The 19,884-nt window shown below is 41.4% G+C and overlaps 2 protein-coding genes across 4 annotated transcripts in view; both read left to right on the forward strand.

Annotated features, from left to right (window-relative positions):
- Positions 1 to 943: 943 nt before the first annotated feature.
- On the forward strand, positions 944 to 18,408 carry LOC111159186 (transmembrane protein 35A). 2 transcript variants are annotated; one of them, XR_002641402.1, is made up of 3 exons: positions 944 to 1,235; positions 11,090 to 11,568; positions 18,396 to 18,408. XR_002641402.1 is itself a non-coding variant. In XM_022521630.1 (2 exons), exons 1-2 carry the CDS (start codon positions 1,116 to 1,118, stop codon positions 11,495 to 11,497), a joined length of 528 nt encoding a protein of 175 aa, XP_022377338.1. In that variant the 5' UTR covers positions 998 to 1,115; the 3' UTR covers positions 11,498 to 12,301. The 2 variants fall into 2 exon arrangements, 1 of the variants encoding a protein (XP_022377338.1); XM_022521630.1 differs by lacking the exon at positions 18,396 to 18,408 and having other exon boundaries at positions 998 to 1,235; positions 11,090 to 12,301.
- LOC111159185 (centromere protein I) overlaps positions 16,194 to 19,884 on the forward strand; it is a 75,158-nt gene continuing 71,467 nt past the window's right edge. For both annotated transcript variants that reach the window (XM_022521628.1, XM_022521629.1), the window contains exons 1-2: positions 16,194 to 16,413; positions 17,430 to 17,567. In XM_022521628.1, coding sequence (XP_022377336.1) covers positions 16,194 to 16,413; positions 17,430 to 17,567 — 358 coding nt within the window. The remainder of the gene's footprint in view (positions 16,414 to 17,429; positions 17,568 to 19,884) is intronic.

Genomic DNA, 19,884 nt, shown 5'->3' on the forward strand with positions numbered 1-19,884 from the left:
ACCCAGGTGCCCAAGAACCTGGGCTCTTAACCCAGGTTAAGACTGCTTAGGTTTGAATTCTGGCTCTCCACTTTCTAGTTAGCATATACTCTTGAGCAAGTTATTTTCCTGTGCCTCAGAGGTCCATCCATAAAGTGGGAGCTCGTACCTAGCTCATAGTGTTGCTGTAAAGACTAAATGAGTTAATACAGGTAAAGGGTGGTTGTCTTGCACTTAGTAAACTTAGTAAACAGACATTGGTTATTATTTCAGGAAATCAGAGGAGGGAGAAACCATATCCTGCTGGGAATGGATCAGGGAAGTCTTTATGGAAGAGATAACATTGAAGACAAGGTTAAATGTTAGAGAAGAGTGATGGCTTAGGGAAAGGGAACGTAGGGGAGGTGGGAAAGCTCAGGTTGTCTGGGGCCCTGAGGAGATGGGAGAGAAAGGGTGGCATGGGAGCTATTGGAAGATAAATTTCCAAAGAGAGGTAGAGGTCAAAATGCCAAATTTAAAACTCTGGAGTTAATCGCTGGGCAATGGGAGCCATTAACGGTTTTCCAGGAAGAGAAAGATAAAGCTTTCTTCAGTAGCAATGGAGCCTGACAACTTTGCCGTTTTATCCTTGAGTGTTACCCACTGCAGAAACAAGCAAACTGAGGACTCCTGTTTTGACTGAGGGAAAGGAAAAGGGGAGAAAAGGAGGGAGGTGGCAAAAAGGGAGTAAATAACTTAGAGATGAAAAGTGCGCCTGGTGGGAAGTGGTGGGAAGGAGGTCTTCCCTGATTCCTCATTCCAGAGGCAGCCCAGGGACTGAACTCGAAGCATAACCTAGTTTCCACCCATTTTAAGACGTGAAGTTCCCACCTCAGTTTAGGTCTTCTTTAACTTCCAGACTGTGCTTTTGGCCAGGAGTAAGAGTAGGGCATTAGGACCCAGAGATTGTTGTAGTGAGAGAGGTTGAATCTCGATCTCTCAATTTTTCTCTCGAGCTCCCTCCTCTCCCTTTGTCATTCTAGCTGCCTGCTGCCTCCGCAGCGTCCCTCTAGCTCTCTCTGTGCTAACTGCCTGCGCCTTAGACAGACGGGGTGCGCAAAGCAGAAGGATTAGTTGGGACCTGCCTTGGTGACCCCATGGCATCCCCCAGAACCGTAACTGTTGTGGCCCTCTCAGTGGCCCTGGGACTCTTCTTTGTTTTCATGGGAACTATCAAGTTGACCCCCAGGCTCAGCAAGGATGCCTACACTGAGATGGTAAGTGAAGCAAACGGGTGACGAGGGACGCACCCCCCAGGGATTGCGAGTACCTCTCCCCTTCTTTCCTTCCCAGTCCATGGTCACGTCCCCTTAACCCCTACCCCCACCCCGGACCATACCTTCTCCCCAACAACTTTGCAGCTTCGAAGGTGCAGCTGGACAAGAGCGATTTCATTTGTAGGCTATGCTGGGAGCAACTGTTTTGGAGCCACTGGATGCCAGTTGGGGGAGGGGTTGCCCAGCGAGTACACCCCCACCTCCAAGTAAACCAGAAGGCTGAGACCTGCGTAACACCTGTCATTGGGCAGGAATCCTTCCCTCCTTCTAGCACACCCAAAGTCCGGGCAAGCAGTCTGCAAGTCTGATTCCTTCCCTTGGAGCTAAGAGTTTAGCAGGCTGGAGAGTTTATTTATCTTAGGGAAGAACAAAGGGGAAGGACGGAAAGAGCTGGGAGAGAACAGGCTACTAAAACAAGCCTTTCTTAGGGGCGGGAAAGGCACTCATCCCTGGCTGAGAGCTGATCCCTAGCTGCCTGGGTGTGTGTCTGTATCCTTGAGACAAAGCAGTCTTGGCCCAAATAAAGGTCACTGAGTGCCTGCTTCTTCCTCTTCTCTCAAGGGAGACCTTGATGTTTTGTTTTGTATTGTTTTGTTTTGTTTCTGGGCTAATCTGCAAAATCTGCAAAGTCTGCCTCTGCTCTCCTGCAAAATAGTCCATAATCCCCACTTTGCCTCTTGTGGATGCCCGGGGTCAGGTCCTCTGCAGTTTTTCCCCTCTGCAGAGTTGGAATCACCGAAGGTGACTGGCCAAAACATTTCCTCTGCAACCTGGGGGCTGGGCTGCTCTCCCCAGTTGGGCGTGAAGAGGACTTGTTCCTATGCTGTAGAGTGTGAGGAGATGGCAGGGTATGTTTCCAGCACTTTCGGTCTCGCGTCTCCCCCCCTGTCACTTTGCCTCTTCATTTCCCCACCCTGGCTGAAGAGAACCTGCTTCTCACTGCCTTTGCCTGACTGCCAAACCCATTACTGGGCTCTCAAGGTCAAGAAGGAAAGGAGCTTAGGGGAGGAACAGGAAGGGAGAGAGAAAAGAGGGAAGAGGGTCTCTCCATTAGGGCTGAGTCAAGGAGGAATAGCCCCACACGTTGAGAGGAATAAATAGCGCTCTCCTGGAGCCCACTGCGGAGCCTTCCAGAGCCCCTCAACGTGAGCTGCAAATAGATGGAGACTGGTGAATTGTAGATGCTAGAAAATGTTTGCAGGCAGCTCTGGTTTCTGACTCAGGGTTTGAGCTGGTGCTTTCCATGTCTCTCTCACCACAGGATCACCCTGGGGGTGGGGGAGGGTGGCTGGGACTCCAGCGCCTAGGTCTAGCCCCAATGGCAAATACTAATGTATTTCTCCTTCTCCCTTCCCCTCCTCCCAGCATGTTTGGCCAGATGGGATTGAAATCAGGTCAAAATGAGAATCCAAGGCAGCCTGCACTGGGGAGGGGAGGGGAGGTGGGGTAGCAGATGCCACCAAATGCAGAGGGACCTGGTGGAGGTGAAACGCCACTATATTTTGGTTTCAGTGTAGTAGTTTAGTTTAGATTACAAGTAAATGAAATGCTATTGCTTTTCTTTACTTTTCATATATACATGTATTAATATGTTTGTGTGTGAACCTTAGGTATTTTTGACTTTTCCTTTTCTTAGGACATAGTAGCCTTCTTCAATATACTTCCCAGCCCCCAGGCCCTCCTCCACTGTGTTAGAGGTCCCCCCAACCTGTACCCTAAGTACACTGTTAGGATCTGCAGGCAATCCAGCTAAAATGGAGTCACCGGGAAGCTTCTTACCAGCTTGGCAGGAGCTCACGAGGAGGACCAGCCACAAATGGGTTTACAGTAGGTTTCTTCCTAGGGAGTGGAGCTGTGTTTTGCAGTCTCCTGAAAGGCAGAAGAAACCAATGTCAAGATTTCGTATCATACAAAGGAACATATTTATATAAGTATAAGCTAATACAGCAGTATAGAACCATTGTGAATGTGTGTGTGTGTGTGTGTGTGTGTGTGTGTACAAGCACAGTTCTGTGCTTATGTGTTCAGGGGTATCTGGAAAGAATGGAGGAACTATATCTAGCTGGGAGGTAGACTTCACAGTAGTATGAAGCTTGAGGAGGATTTTCAGATTGCCTTTTCCAGGGTCCCCTCCTGCACTGAACATTGGCCCCAGGCTGGGGAGGGCTGTCCAGCATAGGGGCCACTGCACCAGTTCTGAGCTGGCCAAGCTTTATTCTTAAGTCCAAAGGAAATGGGAAAAATTAAGTTCTAGTACAAAGAAGGGACTCGATTTATATTTGTTGAATGGATGAGTGAATGAATGAGTCATTGGAGCATTGTCTTGGCTGGTCACCACCCTTCAGAGTTCTCTGGTTCGATCTTGATTATGTAGTTCAGGAGCCATTTCTTGCTCTCAGAAGGCGGTATGGCCCCTAAGGACCCCAACTCTAGATCAGCTAGGCTGATTATCTGGGATTTTCTGTTTTCCATTTAGGAGTGATTCCTCTGCATTGACAGTCATTCATTGACTGCAGCAGCTTTTCTTACAAGATCTCAAAGTGTTGTTGTTTAAAGATTATTTGTTCTTTAAAACATATCAGTGAGGTAAATTCATCTTATTAGTTATTCTTATTTTACTGATGGATCAAACTGATCCAATATCATAGGGTACGCTGTTGTGGGAGCAGAGATTAGAAACCAAGTCCGTGACTGAATCTTCTCAGTAGAGGGGTCATTAATGATTACAACTGCCTTTTTGGATGTCAGAACTTGCAACTGATTCTTGAACATATCTGGCACATTCTTGCTTCTTTTTTATAACCGTTCAACTACACCAATTCAAACCTTTACTTTGAAACCAATTTCAAATTTAGATTTTTGTTTCTTTTTTCTTTTTTGTCACTGTTTATTTTTCTTGTTCTAAAACCATTAGTGTTATGCTTAGGTGTTGTCCCCTCTGTGAGGAATCATGGCTGAAAACCCTACGGACCAATGATTAACTTCTTTCCTGTATACTGCAGAAACCAGGAATGGTTAATGGAAAGAGCACAGACTTTCAGTCATATAGGTTAGTGCTTGAGTCCTGACATTCCTAGTGCCTCAGTTTCCTTATCTGTGAGATGAGGATAATAATTCTTCCTTTAGAAGGTTGTTGTAAGTATTAGTTGAGATTATATATGGAAGCATCTGGTACAGTGGTAATTTACATATAGCCAGTGTTCAAGAAATGTTCTGGGTGAAGTGATGGTAATAATTGATTCTGCATTATGCAGGGGCTTCCTGACTAATCTGAACGGTCAGTTTAAGGGATTGAAATCAGGCACTTAAAAGAGCAAGATGCTATTTTCATGTGCCCTGGTGAACAGACCTTTACGCAATTAGCTAATTTTGAAAGCTCCACACTTGCTGCCAGTTAATGCACAGTGGATTCCATGCAGAACTTCCAGATGTCTCTTTGAATTGCCCATTTGGTGTGTGTCGCCCCATACCTCCTCCAGATTTAGCAAATGTCATTATAGAGTACTCTAAAGCCCACATGAACTCAACATGACTGATCACTCCCTTGACTAAATGCCTTCATTAATTCACTTGAAATTGGGAGACAGCACATAGAAATGCTGCTAAGCAGTTTCCTGGGCAGTGATGGGGAACAAACAAATGGTTGACTTGCTCTAAATTTGGTATTCAGCTCTTTGAGGCAGTGGTTCCATTCTGTAATCAAAAGGGGCTACACGCAGAATAGTGAGAAAACACCAAAATCCCGTCACAATGAAGCCAAGGGATTTTGGCGCTAAGAACAGGGCAAGGCTCTGCTTCTTCTTATCCCCTCAAAGTGAAGGTTTGTTGTTTGTTTGATTGGCTTATCTATAGTTAAATGCCCTAGGGTTTGTATATCCCTGGGGAAACACTCCAGATGTTTGGGTAGTTTATTTAATGTCCTTAGGTAATCTTTTATGCTTCCAATCACTGCGATTAATTGCTTTCCAGCTAGGTAATAAGATAGTAATTCACTGATGCTTAGACCGCTCTCTGAGGTGGTACAGTACATTTATTCCATCAGAGAGGAAACTGACCCTGAGATGGAAAGTGACTTTGCTTAATTCATACATTCAACCATCTCAAGCTAAACTCCACTGGAGGTGATGCCAGGGAACGTGTAGCTTCTCAATGGCCAAGAGCTATGCTTGTTTCAAAGTGACCTTTGACTAATAGTTGAAGCCTTCTGCCCTAAAATGCAATCTGGGAAGGATCCACTTTGGTTAGTAGGACGAGATTCGCCAGCTTCCTCTGTAGGTTGGTACTATATGACAGCAGAAAGTGGAATTGCTTAAAATGTGTTTATAATTCACATGGATATTTGGCAATTAAACACGTGATGGCTTTTTATTGCATTGAAGAAATAATCAATAACTCACATTTGGCTTTTTCCCCTACAAAGATGCAGGGAAATCATATTCGAGTCAGTATATTTTGCAGCATTTATGAGCCTTTATGGTCTAAGATATCAACGAAGCTGAGAATTTTAGCCAAAATGTATTTTTGTCAGTGCCCTCTTTGGCTTTCATAGTTTTTTTTTTCCTCTGTAAATTTTAGTGAAGTGTAACATACATTCTGAAATGTGCATCTAACGTAAATGTACAGCTCAAGGAATTTTCAGAATACTCCTGTGTAACCAGCACCCATATCAAGAACACACCAGCTCTCCTGAAACCCGCCTCCCCATGGCCCCTTCCAGTTACTACCTCCCCAAGGGTTATTATCTTCCTGACTTCTAACAACATAAGTTAGTTTTACTGTTTTTGAACTTTATATAAATGGAATTTACAGTGGATTAGCCATTTTTTTCTTTACCTAACTGGCATAAGTGTACTGAAGTGGATCAAACCACTTGGTTTCTGTTCCCATTTTGTCCTGTTAGCTGACTTGGATCAGTAATTAACTGCAATTGAAGATAAATGCAATTAGATGGTTTTGAGCTCTTCAAATAAATGTCATTAATATGAGATCATGGACCCTACGTTGTTCTGAAGAGTAAATGACAAAAAGAGAAAGGGTATGACTAAAGAAAGGCTCCATATGCTTTTGACTCATGTCTGAATCGTATCTTCTCATACCATAAGAATGGACCTGTTTGATTCACCGCTATTATCATTAAAATAATCACCATGGTTTGCTTGCAAATGCATGGACTTCTCATTGTATGGTTCACTGATAATGAAATGTGTGTGTGTGTCTCTGTGTGGCCCTTGTCTGATACCATGATGTTATGATTTTTTTAACTAAATCTCCAAAATGTTCATTTAATTTACAAAAGGGGAAACCCAGATAGTAAAATGCTTAGTGATTTTCTCTAAGCAACTTAGGGGCAAAACTAAAATTGAAATTAAGCCTATCTTAAAAATCTCAGCCCAAGGATATTGTTGGACAATTGCTTTCTATGAAAGGGATTTGAAACATTTGACTAAACACTCTTCTTCCCTGCTTCCTTGCCCTATAAGGAAACTATGGTTACAGGGTCTGGGTCATTGCAATGGAAGGGAAACAGACCTAACAAAGTGAATTGTGAGAGCCTTTTGGGAGAGTGACTCAGTCAACTCTCTTTATTCTTACCATCAGGACAATTAAAGTCTTTAGAGCTCTAGTTACTATAGATTCAAGACATGTGACCCTTCTATTGTTAGAACTGATGTGGCCCAGACCAAACACTGATGGGGCTGGCAATAGTAGGATTCTTTTGATGTCTCCATCCTACTCCACAGGAGAAAGAATAAAGGCCTTCCTATAATGTCAAGACTCCATCCAAGCTTAGTCCCATTTCTAACAAATTAAACATTCCCTGTCTGAAGTCCTGGAGAATAGATGCTATCTGTACCTACTCAGCTTTGCACTAAAGATTTGATGAAATGGCTTATCCATGTGCAGTTTCCTCTGGAGAAAAGAAAGAGAAAAAAAAAGAGGCAACAGCTGCATTAAAGATCCACAGTGGTAGTTTAAGAAGTTAGATAAACAACTGATAAAGTAATATGGAGTTACACCAAATGTAAAGAAAAAAAAAAAGATCACTGAAGTCATGGGAACTTGATTTAAAGACCTGGAATTTGGCCCCAGGCTACGGATTCCACTATAGTATAGTTAAGAATCTATTCTTGAATGATGGGTGGTTAGCCTTAGCCAAAAAAGGAGTGTTTCCAGAAGCCACTCAGCCAGCATCTGGAAGTCTTGGCTCTGAACTGACTGTAAGAAACTCATCTTGCCTCCTGCCTTCATCATGTCAGAAGCTTACATTTGGGATTTAGGAACTGCCTTTTGGGAAGCTTTGTGTTGTTAATTAGAAATGGTCCTCATTTAAAAGTGTTGAAGAAGACTCTTGTGTCTAGACCTCTTTCCCTGATGTTGCCCTGCCACTCTCACCAGAGTGCAGAGAGGGAGAGAGTGGGCAGGTGGCATCTAGATTAATAGTGAGAGGAAATGGGTACACTTCTCCTCACCACCTCTGCTCTGCTCCATATGGGTCTCCTGCAGTTCAACCCAGGGTTTTACTCTGCCAACTCATCAACATCTCTCCTAATTTCTCTGGGACTCCCTGATTTAACCTAAAATGGGAAGAGGGAGGAAGAATGACTAACCCTCTGTGTTTCTTTACATGCTCAGGAATAGGATAGGGACTAGGGTGAGGTGAAATTTTAAAGACAGGATCTGACAGGGCCAGGACTGGGAAGAGATAAATGAGGCAGGGTTGTGTAAGTGCAGAGCTGGATCCTGCCTTTATCTGAAGCTTTGATATTTTACTCATTAATGATATCATTTACCTTATTCAAGAAATCCTTTTGGTGCCTTCTTAAATTTTACATTCAAGGCAAATAGCCTGGCTCATTTCACTTTATTCTTAACCCTGCTCAGGAAAATGAGGCTCAGAGAGGTCAAATAATTTGCCTATGGACACCCCACTAGAAAGTGACAGAGATGAGATTTAAAGCCAAGTCTGTCTGAATAAAAATTATGTTTTTTTTTCCCACTAAACCATTGGTCTTTTAACAGTCCTCATAGAGGATTATCTTGTGCCACTTATGGTAGTTAATCCATGAAATAAGTTGCATTCACTGATCCAGAAGTGAGAGAGATGACGACGTTTGTTCCAAATCTAGAGAGTGTGAACACTATTCTAAGTGCCAGATGCTTCTAAGAGGTCAAGTTGGCTTTCTGCCTGATTCTTATGATACTTGCCTTGCATCTGGAACTTTTGACTATTCTCTTCTTGAAAACCTTGACCCCCATGACCCTGTCTTTCTTGGTTTTCCCTCTACTTTTCTGACCACACTCTCTTCTGTCTGCTTTGTGGACCATCTTCCTCTTTCCATTTCTTAAATGTCAGTTTTTGCACACAAAATGCACACAATTTTTCCCACTGTATATATACATTCTGCTGTATATATATGTACACATACATATATACACATATACTGTATATATACATATACATATACTGCTGTATTTATACTATATATATACATATATACATTCTGCTGTATATAGACTGTATATATACATACTGATGTATATATACATCAGGATGGATACTGATGACTATCCATTCTGTATCATTATTCTAGACCTCTATTACTGAGCTGCCTACTAGACATCTCCACTTAGATGTCTTAGAGATACTTCAACTAAAAAACCCAAATTGAATCCCTTACTCCTTCCTACCCCTTGCCCCACCCCCAATATGATCTTCCAGATGCATACCCAAACCTGGAGAATGGTAACACCCTTCTACCCACATACCCAAGCCAGAGACCAGAGAATCTTTCTTGACTTATCCCTTTCCCCCAGTGCCCACATCCAGTATAACACTAAGTTCTATGATATTGCATTAAAAATATTCTTGACTCTGTCCCCTTCCTTCTATCCCTCCTATCATTAATCTAAGTCTCTTATTTGGTCTCCTTGCTTCCAGGCATACTTCTCCCAATGCACCCTCCACACTATTTCCATAAGGACCTTCCTCAAAAGCAAATTATGGTGCTCGCCCTGGCTTATAGGATAAAACCCACCTCCACAGCACAACATATATAGTTCTCCAAGATCTCCTGGTGACACATATATAGACATATATAAGAGGATGTATATAGTTCTCAGGATCCATGATTCATATCTATCTCCCCTGTTTCATGTCTCACTCTCACCCCTCCCTCTCTCAACCTATGCTGAACTGGGGCAGTGTTTGAAACACACAAGTCTGTTTGGTGCTTCAGGGCCTTTGCTCATCCAGTTTCTTCTGCCTACAATGCCCTTTGCTTATTGATTTGCCAACACCTGCTCTTCCTTTAATATTCCACTCTAGCTTTTCTCTGTTTCCATCTAGGGAGACTTGATCACTCTGGTATGCCTCCACTGTTTCTACTGCATAATTTTGTTTGGCACCCATAACTTCTCTTCATATAAACTCAAGCTTTAGGAAAGAAGAGCCTTTGAATGATTGATATCTGTATCCAAAGTACCTAGACAGTGCCTAGTGCAAGGAAGCACTTAATAAATATTGAATGGGTTAATGGATACTTACTGAAAACAAAGCAGTGGGCCAACCTAATAAGACACTTGATAAAATCTCATCGATTTACTACAAAATGAGGATCAGGCCCATCTGAATACAGTGAAAAATATGATTATCTATTACCCTAAGGTCAATATAATCTTATTAATTTGTAATATATCCCGTGACTCCCTCCTCTGTTGTATGATGTCTCCCTTTGGGCTACAATTAGACCTCATACAGATGTCTATTATGTGTCCTTAACCATATTGCTTTATACTGGCGTTTTGTGTATCCATTTCCCCGCACCAGACCAAGAGCTTCTTGACCCTGGCTTATTTACCTTTTTATCTCCATCGCATAATCCATTGTAGGTGTTCAATACATATTTGTTAGATTAAAATTAATGAACTTGCACCAGGCTAACAAAGTAGCATCTTGTAAAGGCCTGGGACTTTTATCTCACTGACCATGAGACTAGTTTTTATCTTACTATATTTTAAAGATATATAAGGGGCTAACATTTGCACACATTTTAATTTTTCTATTTACTTAGTACTCACTTTTTAATTTTTGCAGATTCTGCAAGTGTAAACTCCTGCCTAGCTTTTTTCGAATTATCACAGATTCCAAATTTGGGAAGTCCAAATTAGTGAGGCTTTATCATACTGCGCCTTGCCTTGTTTCATTTTTGTTGGTGTTCGTATGCATCTGGGTTTGAACGAGGCAGGCACTAGAAAATGTGAATGTGGCTAATCTGTAACAGATTTTATGGGCCCAATAAATTTTCTTATAAATGCTTTTAGTGTTGTTTGTGATTTATAATCAGAAAATAATTTTTAACTGTAAAGCCAAATTCTCTTTGGTGTTGTTACTAAGTTTTATTTATTTATTTATTTTAACATTTATTTTAGAGAGAGAAAGCGAGTGTGAGTGGGGGGAGGAGCAGAGGGAGAGGGACATGCAGACTCTATGCTGAGGGCAGAGCCCAGTCCCATGGCCCTGAGATCATAACCTGAGCTGAAATCAAGTGTTGGACCCTCAACTAACTGAGCCACCCAGGTGCCCTGCTGTTACTAAGGTTTAAATCACAGGGATCTCAGAAGATCGCTTGTTTTTTTTCTTATCTTCATTACAAGGCTTTTATTTAGGAACCACAGTAAAAAAAAAAGGGGGGGGGGAACCTGGTGGGGACAGAAGGAAGCCCTTGCTTGTGTGTTCTTCATTCTAACGTTAAAATCAACGTTAATGTGGCATTCCTTGTGGTATTTCACTCTAGAAACGTGCTTACAAGAGCTATGTCCGAGCCCTCCCTCTGCTGAAGAAAATGGGGATCAATTCCATCCTCCTCCGCAAAAGCATTGGTGCTCTTGAGGTGGCCTGTGGCATTGTCATGACCCTTGTGCCTGGGCGTCCCAAAGATGTGGCCAACTTCTTCCTACTCTTGCTGGTGTTGGCTGTGCTCTTCTTCCATCAGCTAGTCGGTGATCCTCTCAAACGCTACGCCCATGCTCTGGTGTTTGGAATCCTGCTCACCTGCCGCCTGCTGATTGCCCGCAAGCCTGAAGACCGGTCTTCTGAGAAGAAGCCCTTGCCACTGCCGGGGCAAGCGGGGAATGCCGGGAATGCGGAGGAGCAGCCCTCCTTATATGAGAAGGCCCCTCAGGGCAAAATGAAGTTGTCATAGGAAAGCAGAAGTGCAAAAAGTGGACCTTCCAGGCAGTTGCCTCCATGACACCCAGGAAGATGTCAGTGTGTGTTTTTCATTTGATTTATTTATCTTGAGGGAAAGGGAAAAATATGATCTGCAAGTTAATGGTCTTACTGGCTTGTGTACACCTATACCCTAAAATGACCTCCCCACATAGACATATGTGCACCACCTTTAATCACTTTGGGGCAACTCACATCTTGCTGCATGTACATGTATATGGCTAACTGTTGAAGTGTATTTGTGAGATGGACTCCAGCAAGCATGTGACTATAAAATTATGTGTGGGAAAATGTATTTACTGTCTGTGCGTGTGTGTGTGTGTGTGTGTGTGCACATACACGCGTGCACACTTGTGCACGCAGGTGTGAGGATAAGGCTCTGATCTTGAACTAATCCTGCACAGGTATCCTTCCCTTTACAAACTGATTCTAGTGAGGGCAGAATAAAATAAACCTCTTCTAAAGAGAATCCTGCTTACTTCTGGTATAAATCAAGTGATGTATTCCTGTGGGATGAGGGAAATTCAGCTGAAAACTTTAATTTACCACTTTAGGAGACAGTTGCTTCAATTCGAGACACTGAGTTATACTGGTTAGCCTCCACTGTAACAGTTGTTGAAATTTTAAATACTCCATATTGAGTTTAATTAAAATAAGGGATATATGCAGTCAATACATAATCTAATTCAAGTGATAAAATTGGAAGTTTCACCTTACCTTTGCCCCAACTCAACCTACTAAGCATCTTTGCTCACAGTTTGAAATCGAAGCAGTAAACTTTTACCAGACATTTTTTTTGGATTTTCTTAAGCCAAAAGTTGCCTCACTTCCTACTACTCTCAGCAACTAACCAGGATTTGGCAGCTGCTCCATTACGGTTGAGGGAGCAGGGATTAGTTCCATTAGAAATCTGTGAATCTCAAACTCTAGTTGTTCTCTTAAATCATCTGAAACTTGACAGAGGAGCTGTATCCAGTGTTTCCCTGCCAAACAGATTCATTACTCCTATTGAATCTTCACTGAACTTTGCTAGTGTAAACCGAGATCGCAGTTACTCCTGTGGTTGTCTCCTCTACACCTCTTTATCATTACAGTGGCTGGAGTCTAGTTGGGGGAAGGATATTTGATATGGATTGGTTGGATTGAGCAGTATGAAACTTTGCTTTCTTCATTCAGTACTGCTGTTTCTCCTTGTTTGATGTGCTTTGATGGTTTTACTATTATTGTGCCAGGGATGGGGAGAGGGGTGGGGCATTGTGTGTGTGGGGAGTACAAATTATTGTATTTTCTTCAGTGCCATTGTTCTTGTTAATTGATACCTCTGTCTTATTTCTCTCATTCTTTCAAAATAAACATTTTTGAAATTTGGAGGAAACTGTCTGGACAGGTAATGAAAATCTGGGAAGAAAAGTTCGTATGAAGCAATTCACGCCCTTTTATTTTTGATTCTGGATGAGAAAGTGAAAGACAAGGAATTGTATATCACATAGTATACTAATGAGGTTACCAACTTTCCAATCTCATTTAAGTTCTCCCACACTTCGGTAATGTCAGCATATAAAGAAAGAAAGCTAGAGCATTAGGATCAATACAATTTTCAGGTTTAGGGAGTTCTGCTTCACTAGGTGATGCCAAGGGAAGGTGGAAGAATGAGTTCAGAGAAAATTGCAGGTCTAGGAAACAAAGGCGTACCAGTGCTCTCTCACTATGTGTATCCACAAACTGGCACATGTTCCAGTGCCACAGACTTGTCATGTTAAGCAAGTTATTTCACCACTCAGAGCCCCAGTTTCATCATCTACAAAAGAGAAGGGGATCGAAGGCTTAAAATCCCTTCTAATACACAGTTGAATCTATGAAATCATTAAGAGTATGAAAAATGACTCGAGAAATTTTCAGTTTTCCTAGATAAGAGCAGTTTATGTACTAGATAAAATATCAAACATTCAGTTCTTATGCTTGATTAAACAAGAGTTCATTAAAGTACTCTGAAAATCATATAAGATGTGGTAAATAGTAATTTCTGGTGTAGTCTTTCCCAAATATAACAACTTAATCTTTGATTCTTCATTTCTCCCTGATTGCAGTTTCCTTCTACAGTTTTGCTCAGTTCATGGGTATGTTTTGGCCTCAAAAAATCAGTGAGAGCCATTTAATTTACCTTTCCTCTTTAATTCCTACCTAGTAAGAGATTAAAGTAGGGACTAGGCTCAGGTCTCAAACTAAACCCTTGTTGCTGTTTCCGCCAGTTTCTTTAAGACTCATTGATTCCTCAAAGTTATAAATCTGTATGTGTTGCCTGGTAGGTTACGTGAAAGGTGCCACATCTAGCTTAAGACGCAGGTTTTTGGCAAATCCTGGAAGATATGTATGCCCGCCCTCGGTGAAAAGAGGGCAGTTCCAGCCGTCCTTTCCTCCCACCCCGGAACTTTGCCTGGGAAAAGCGACGGCTTCAGAAGTCATAGACTCAATAACCCAAGTCTCTTGTTCAGCAAGAGATAAGCAGCCCTTATTGCGAAGTTTGCAGTTTCATATTTTCCTATAAGTTCCGATACTTGAGGATCAATCTGAGCAAAATTATCACTGTAATTACTCTTGTTAAATTCAGGAATAAGGACACTAATTGCAGCAAGTTACGCAAAATGACGAATGCGAACATTATTAGGACCGTGGAAACGCCAGCCAATCAGCTATCTCCAGCAGCAACGGTCTACAAACTGCGGGTCCCCTACCCGCGGCGGGCGGGGCAAGAGATTCTCGGGATTGGATCTGCGTCAGCGTCGGCGCCCGCGCGCCTCCTCGCGCCGTTGAGTTGTAACCCAACCAATCAGGCTTCAGCAGAGCGCGCCGCTCTGCCTGGGGCAGCCTGGGTCTCTGAAGAAGCGCATGCGCGGGGCGGGGCCCGCTCTTTTGAATCCGAGAGGCAGTGTTCGGATTCCTGAGGCTTTGCGACTGAGGAGTGTGTTAGGTGAGGTACTTTTACTTTTAAAGACCGCGCGAAGTGGGGACTCTCAGAGCAGAGGGACTCTCCTGATTTCTGAGCAACTCTTCTGCAAGATGTGGCAGGGATCGGGCTTTTTCCCCAGCTCAGATAACTGTCCATTGGGTCGGTCGTCCTGGCCGAGTTTGCTCTCTGCAGTGGCGGTCTGTGACGGGCTGGGTGTCTGGGAGGCGATGGGACAGTTCAGCTGGATGGGGTGAGAAGCTGCTCTCCCGTCCTTCTTTTTTCGGACCCCCCCAGGAAACTACTTGGAACTCGGAACCCCCCATTGGGTTAGATACACATATCGCTCTCAAGCTCTGGCCTCATGTTCTAGGGAGGTGTGATTGAGTAACTGTCATTCCAACGATTTCCTTAGTTTTTCCCATTTGAAGCCAAAACTTAAGTCTTTCTGGGTTCTTCTCTTTCCTTTTCCGTACATCCTGTTATCACGGCCTTGCCCAGTATATCTCCAAAACGTATCAGTCATTTTTTACGTTGTCCACCGCTATCTTAGGCCTAGTTCAGACTACAGTCATATTTCTTCTGGACTGGTGAAGGCTTTTAAATTTTAACTAATTATTTTTTTAAAAAGATTTTATTTATTTATATGACAGAGAGAGACAGCGAGAGACGGAATACAGGCAGCCGCTTAATCGACCGAGTCACCCAGACGCCCCCAGACGAATTTTTTAAAAAGCCTTCAGGGCACCTGGGTGGCTCAGTATGTTAACCATCTGCCTTCGGCTCAGGTCATGATCCCAGGGTCCTGGGATTGAGTCCTGCATGGGGCTCCCTGCTCAGCTGGGAGCTTGCTTCTTCCTTTCCCACTCCCCCTGCTTGTATTCCCTCTCTTGCACTCTCTCTCTCTGTCAAATAAGTAAGTAAAATCTTTTTAAAAAAATAAAAAAGTAAAAAAATAAAAATAAAAATTCGTCTGTTTTCACTCCTTGACTCCCAACATTCTGTTCTCCACACTGCAGCTAGAAAGTCTTAAATCAGATGGTGGCACTCTCCTCTCTCACACTCCTCCCACCCTACCCCCATAAGTTTCAGGAGATCTGAGACCTTGACTGTTTTATTTTATCCTTAGTAACTAAAACTGTGCTTTGTTTTTGATGATGTTCAATAATTATTTACTGGATAAATGACTTAATTAATGGGGAATGATTCTGTTGTGAGAGTCCTTGGTTTGGTCACCAGTTTCACTTTTGAACTAAGCTGTTTTAACTTAGCACTCATGAAGTGGAGAGTGTAAAAGATTAAAAACAAAATCAAGGGGGGGGTGGAGAAAAATAGGAGTGAGTGGAAAAAGTAAGATTGAATGTATGAAATGGATTAGTTTTCGACTTGATTTTGTGGTAGAGCCGTTTTAAGAGAACTTGCTATGTTGCTTGTGCTTGATTTTTTTCCACAAGAAGTCCTGTTCAACTGGTGAGTATTACCCTGGAGAGTTGTTTCTCCCTATTCCTGTTTAGGTCAAGGGCATCTGTGAAAGTTAGCCTTTTTGTTGCCTGGATGGTTGTTAGGGTTTTTGTGTTTGTGTGTGTCTGTATTATTTGTATCCTAGGTATTGTGTACTAACTGTTGGGAACACAAAGCAGATATGCTTCCTGTCTTTGTGGAGTAAAAAGGGATGGTTTGTTTAATGGTAACTTGACACTTGTTTCTGTATAGAGCATGTGCCATAATGTCATCTCAAAAGAGAGTTAAGGACTCTCAGGCTCAAAAGAGGACTTCGAAAGTTAGTGATAGTTATCAGACTAATCTGGCGGGGGAAGAAAAAGAAGACCTGGATGACTCAAAGCACAACCTGAATGATGAACAAGACAATCCACCAGAGGATTATGGACATGCTGATGATCAAGGAGAAGATGCTCTGCAAATAGCAGTGAGATACTTTGAGAAGGGTAAGACAGATAATTTTCCTTATGAAAGTTCTATTGCTGTAAAAATGTCCTAGACTTTTTCTTATGGATTTTTAAAGGAAAGCATATTTTTGCTCAATTCATGCTTTTCTTTATTTAATAGGCATTTATTAAGTGCTTCCTAATATCAGTATGCTGGGTACTGGGGATACAACAACAAAGAAAATTCTTGGCAAGGTAGTTTCCAAGCTGTTGCACATTGGGATTATCTCGGAATCTTTTTTTTTTTTTAAAAGATTTTATTTATTTATTTGACAGACAGAGATCACAAGTAGACAGAGAGGCAGGCAGAGAGAGAGAGAGAGAGAGAAGGTGGGGGGGAAGCAGGCTCTCTGCTGAGCAGAGAGCCCGATGCGGGGCTCCATTCCAGGACCCTGGGATCATGACCTGAACTGAAAACAGAGGCCGTAACCCACTGAACCCCCCAGGAGCCCCTTATCTCGGAATCTTTAAAAAACACTGATGCCTGGCATCCACTGTAAGACATTCTGTTTTTATTGGCATGGAATGCAGTCTGAGCATCAGGATTTTTAAAAGGCTCCCTGGATGATTCCAATTTGCAGCAAAGTTTGGGAACTACAGTCCTAGTATTGAATCTGCTTATAGTCTAAGTTCAGTACTTTTAGTTAGTTTAGAGCAGACATGCCAGGGCATGGTTCAGTTTTCCTTACTGAAGGTGCTGTTCCTCTATTGCTGTTAAATATTCTAGAATTTTAAAGGCTTTGAAAGGTTTTGGGGAAGGCATTTTTAACATACATCTATTTGTTTAGGAGCACCTGGATGACTCAGTTGGTTAAGTGTCTGGCTCTCAATCTTAGCACAGGTCTTGATCTTAGGGTTGTGAGTTCAAGCCCCATATTGGGTTCCATGGTGGGTGTAGAGCCTACTTTAAAAAAGAAGCTATTTCTTTTAAGTATCCTAAGTTAACCCTAACTGTTGGGGTTGAGGACTGAAAAAATTTTAAAGGTCCCACTATTTAATATTGTTCCTTTTTCCAGATTCTGCTAAAACTTCACAGAGTAAAGATAAAATCTTGGAAGAGCACTTGAAAACTGTGGAAAATGTGGCGTGGAAGAATGGGTTAGCTCCAGAAGAAATTGATGTTCTATTAAATGTGGCACTCAATGGCAAATTTGGTATGATAAGGGGATACATTTGTCATCAGTTTGCTATTAATTTTGCCTTCCAGACTTTGAAATAGATTATTGGAATCAGTTGCAGTACTTTATTTGTATTATTTTCTTCATAAAACCAATCTGGTAAGATCATAAAGTGGGCCTTTTTTTGTGTTTAAGTTATCTTATGAACCAGAAGTTTCTGTGTACATAGTAATACTGAGAATGGTTAGTTATTACATGTCTTTACAAATAGAATGTATAGACTCTTGTCACCAAATACATGGGAGTAATTTTTAGTATTTCTCTTAAGAAGCATAGATAAGACAGCTTAAGAGATCACTTAGTCTCTTTCATTGCTTTTAGGATCACTTACTATGGCAAGTCCCTTTTGAAACTGTCTCCATTCCATTGTGTTTGACCTTAACAGTAAAGATGCTTTTTCTTTTGTGGAAATGCTTCCTTTCCTGTTCTAAGTGCCTTGGGGAGGACTTAATGGAGAGGGAGAGGTTCTTAGAAAGAAAGAACACCTGGCCAGTATTATTATTTATTTTTTCAGACTCAGAAGGTATTTTAGGCCTTGAACATCTATCCTCATTTTAAAGGCGAGGAAACAGAGACCCAGGGTTGTTAAAGAGACTTGTTTAATGTCAGAGCTAGAACTGAGGAGCTCAGATCTCCTAACTCCCTTTCTAGTGTTTATACCGTATCATACTGCTACTGGGTTTTCTACTGGTTTTTTTTTTTTGAAATATTAAGACATTTATCAAAACTGGATGATTTATATACTCTTTCCTAGGTCTTGCATATTGGGTTCCTTTGTGTATACCCTAACATCATGTTTTGCAGGGGTGTGTGTTTTAAAGCAATAACACATTACTAGCCGAATTCAAAATATGACTCTCAGGTATTTTAGTTCTCTACTTTTACTAGATTAGTTCTCTGTGTTTTCCTACAAAGTGAAATTTGAATTGGCTCTTATAAGTGGTTTCAGATTGTTTGGTTCTGTTATCTTCCCAGGAACCCATGTTTAACTGATGAGTGTCTATTGAGAATTTTCTCCCTTCTCTTAAAACATGTATGGGATATACAAGTGTTTTCTATATTGGAATTTCTCTTTTTTGATATCTCAGAAATGAATGGTTAAAAGGTTTTCATGATGTTTACCAGGTCTTGTGGCAAATGCATGCCTCAGCTTTGGAAGCTTATATATGACAATTTTAAACATAATCTCTGGCTTTTTATTCTTACTTTTCATTTTTCCCTTAAGCTGGAATTGGTGATGTCAGATAGGGCCCCCTTAATTGTTTATCTCCTTTAAGTTATTTCTGTGATATCTTCCATCACCACTGTATCTTTACCTGTAGATCTTTTGCTAAGTTTAAATTCATATTCAGGGGCAGGTGTGTTTGAAATGTCATATTAAGTACAAAAGGACTTCAGACACTTTAGAAGTTAAAAAGTCACTGGGAAGTTAAGTATTGAGTCTGTATTGAATTCACCCCTTGAATTTGGTACATGTGTGAAGTGTTAGTGGTCAGACTGTTTTAAGCTTTAGAAGGGTTAGGGGATGGGAGTGGGGGGAAAAAAGAAAATGAAAACAAGAAACCATAGTGGAATACAGAAATTTTTATTCTTATGATTCATTATCTGCCATTACTTTCTTCCTTCTCTGCAGAATGATGGGGTAGAAACTGAGAATGTATGTATCATGAACAAATTTAGAGATCTAATGTACAGCATGATGATTATAGTTAATAATACTGTATTGAATACTGGAAATTTGGTAAGAGAGTAGATTTTAGGCGCCCTCACCACACAAAAAATGGTAACAACGTGAGGAGATAATATGTAAATTAGTGTGGCTGTAATAATTGTTTCCACTATGTATATGTATATCATATCATCATGTACATCTGAAATATAAATTTTATTTTTTATTTTATTTTTAAAAATTTTTAAAATTTAATAGCATTTATTGAGTCTATAATATATAGCATTGAGCTAGGAAATCTGGAACATCCTACTTATCCTTGACTGGATAATAACAGTAGATACAGTTCCTTGGGAAATTACTATCTCATAGTCAGTCATAGGCTGAGTGATGGACATTTACCATTTCACAACCCTAGGAGGTAGATACTTTATCCCCATTTTACTTATAGAAAAGCCAAGGCTCAGATGGCTGAAGAACCTTGTCTAAGATCACACAGCTTGTCAAGATGTGTAGCTAGAGTTCTTTTCTTTTCTTCTTGATTTTAGGTAGATTTATTTTGTTTGTTTTACGTTTGGCAAAGTTTATTCATTTTTCTTTTTAAAGATTTTATTTGTTGGAGAG

The sequence above is a fragment of the Enhydra lutris genome, unplaced genomic scaffold, assembly GCF_002288905.1.
Source record: "Enhydra lutris kenyoni isolate GAN:26980312 unplaced genomic scaffold, ASM228890v2 scaffoldscaffold67, whole genome shotgun sequence".
In the NCBI taxonomy this organism is placed as follows: Eukaryota; Metazoa; Chordata; class Mammalia; order Carnivora; family Mustelidae; genus Enhydra; species Enhydra lutris.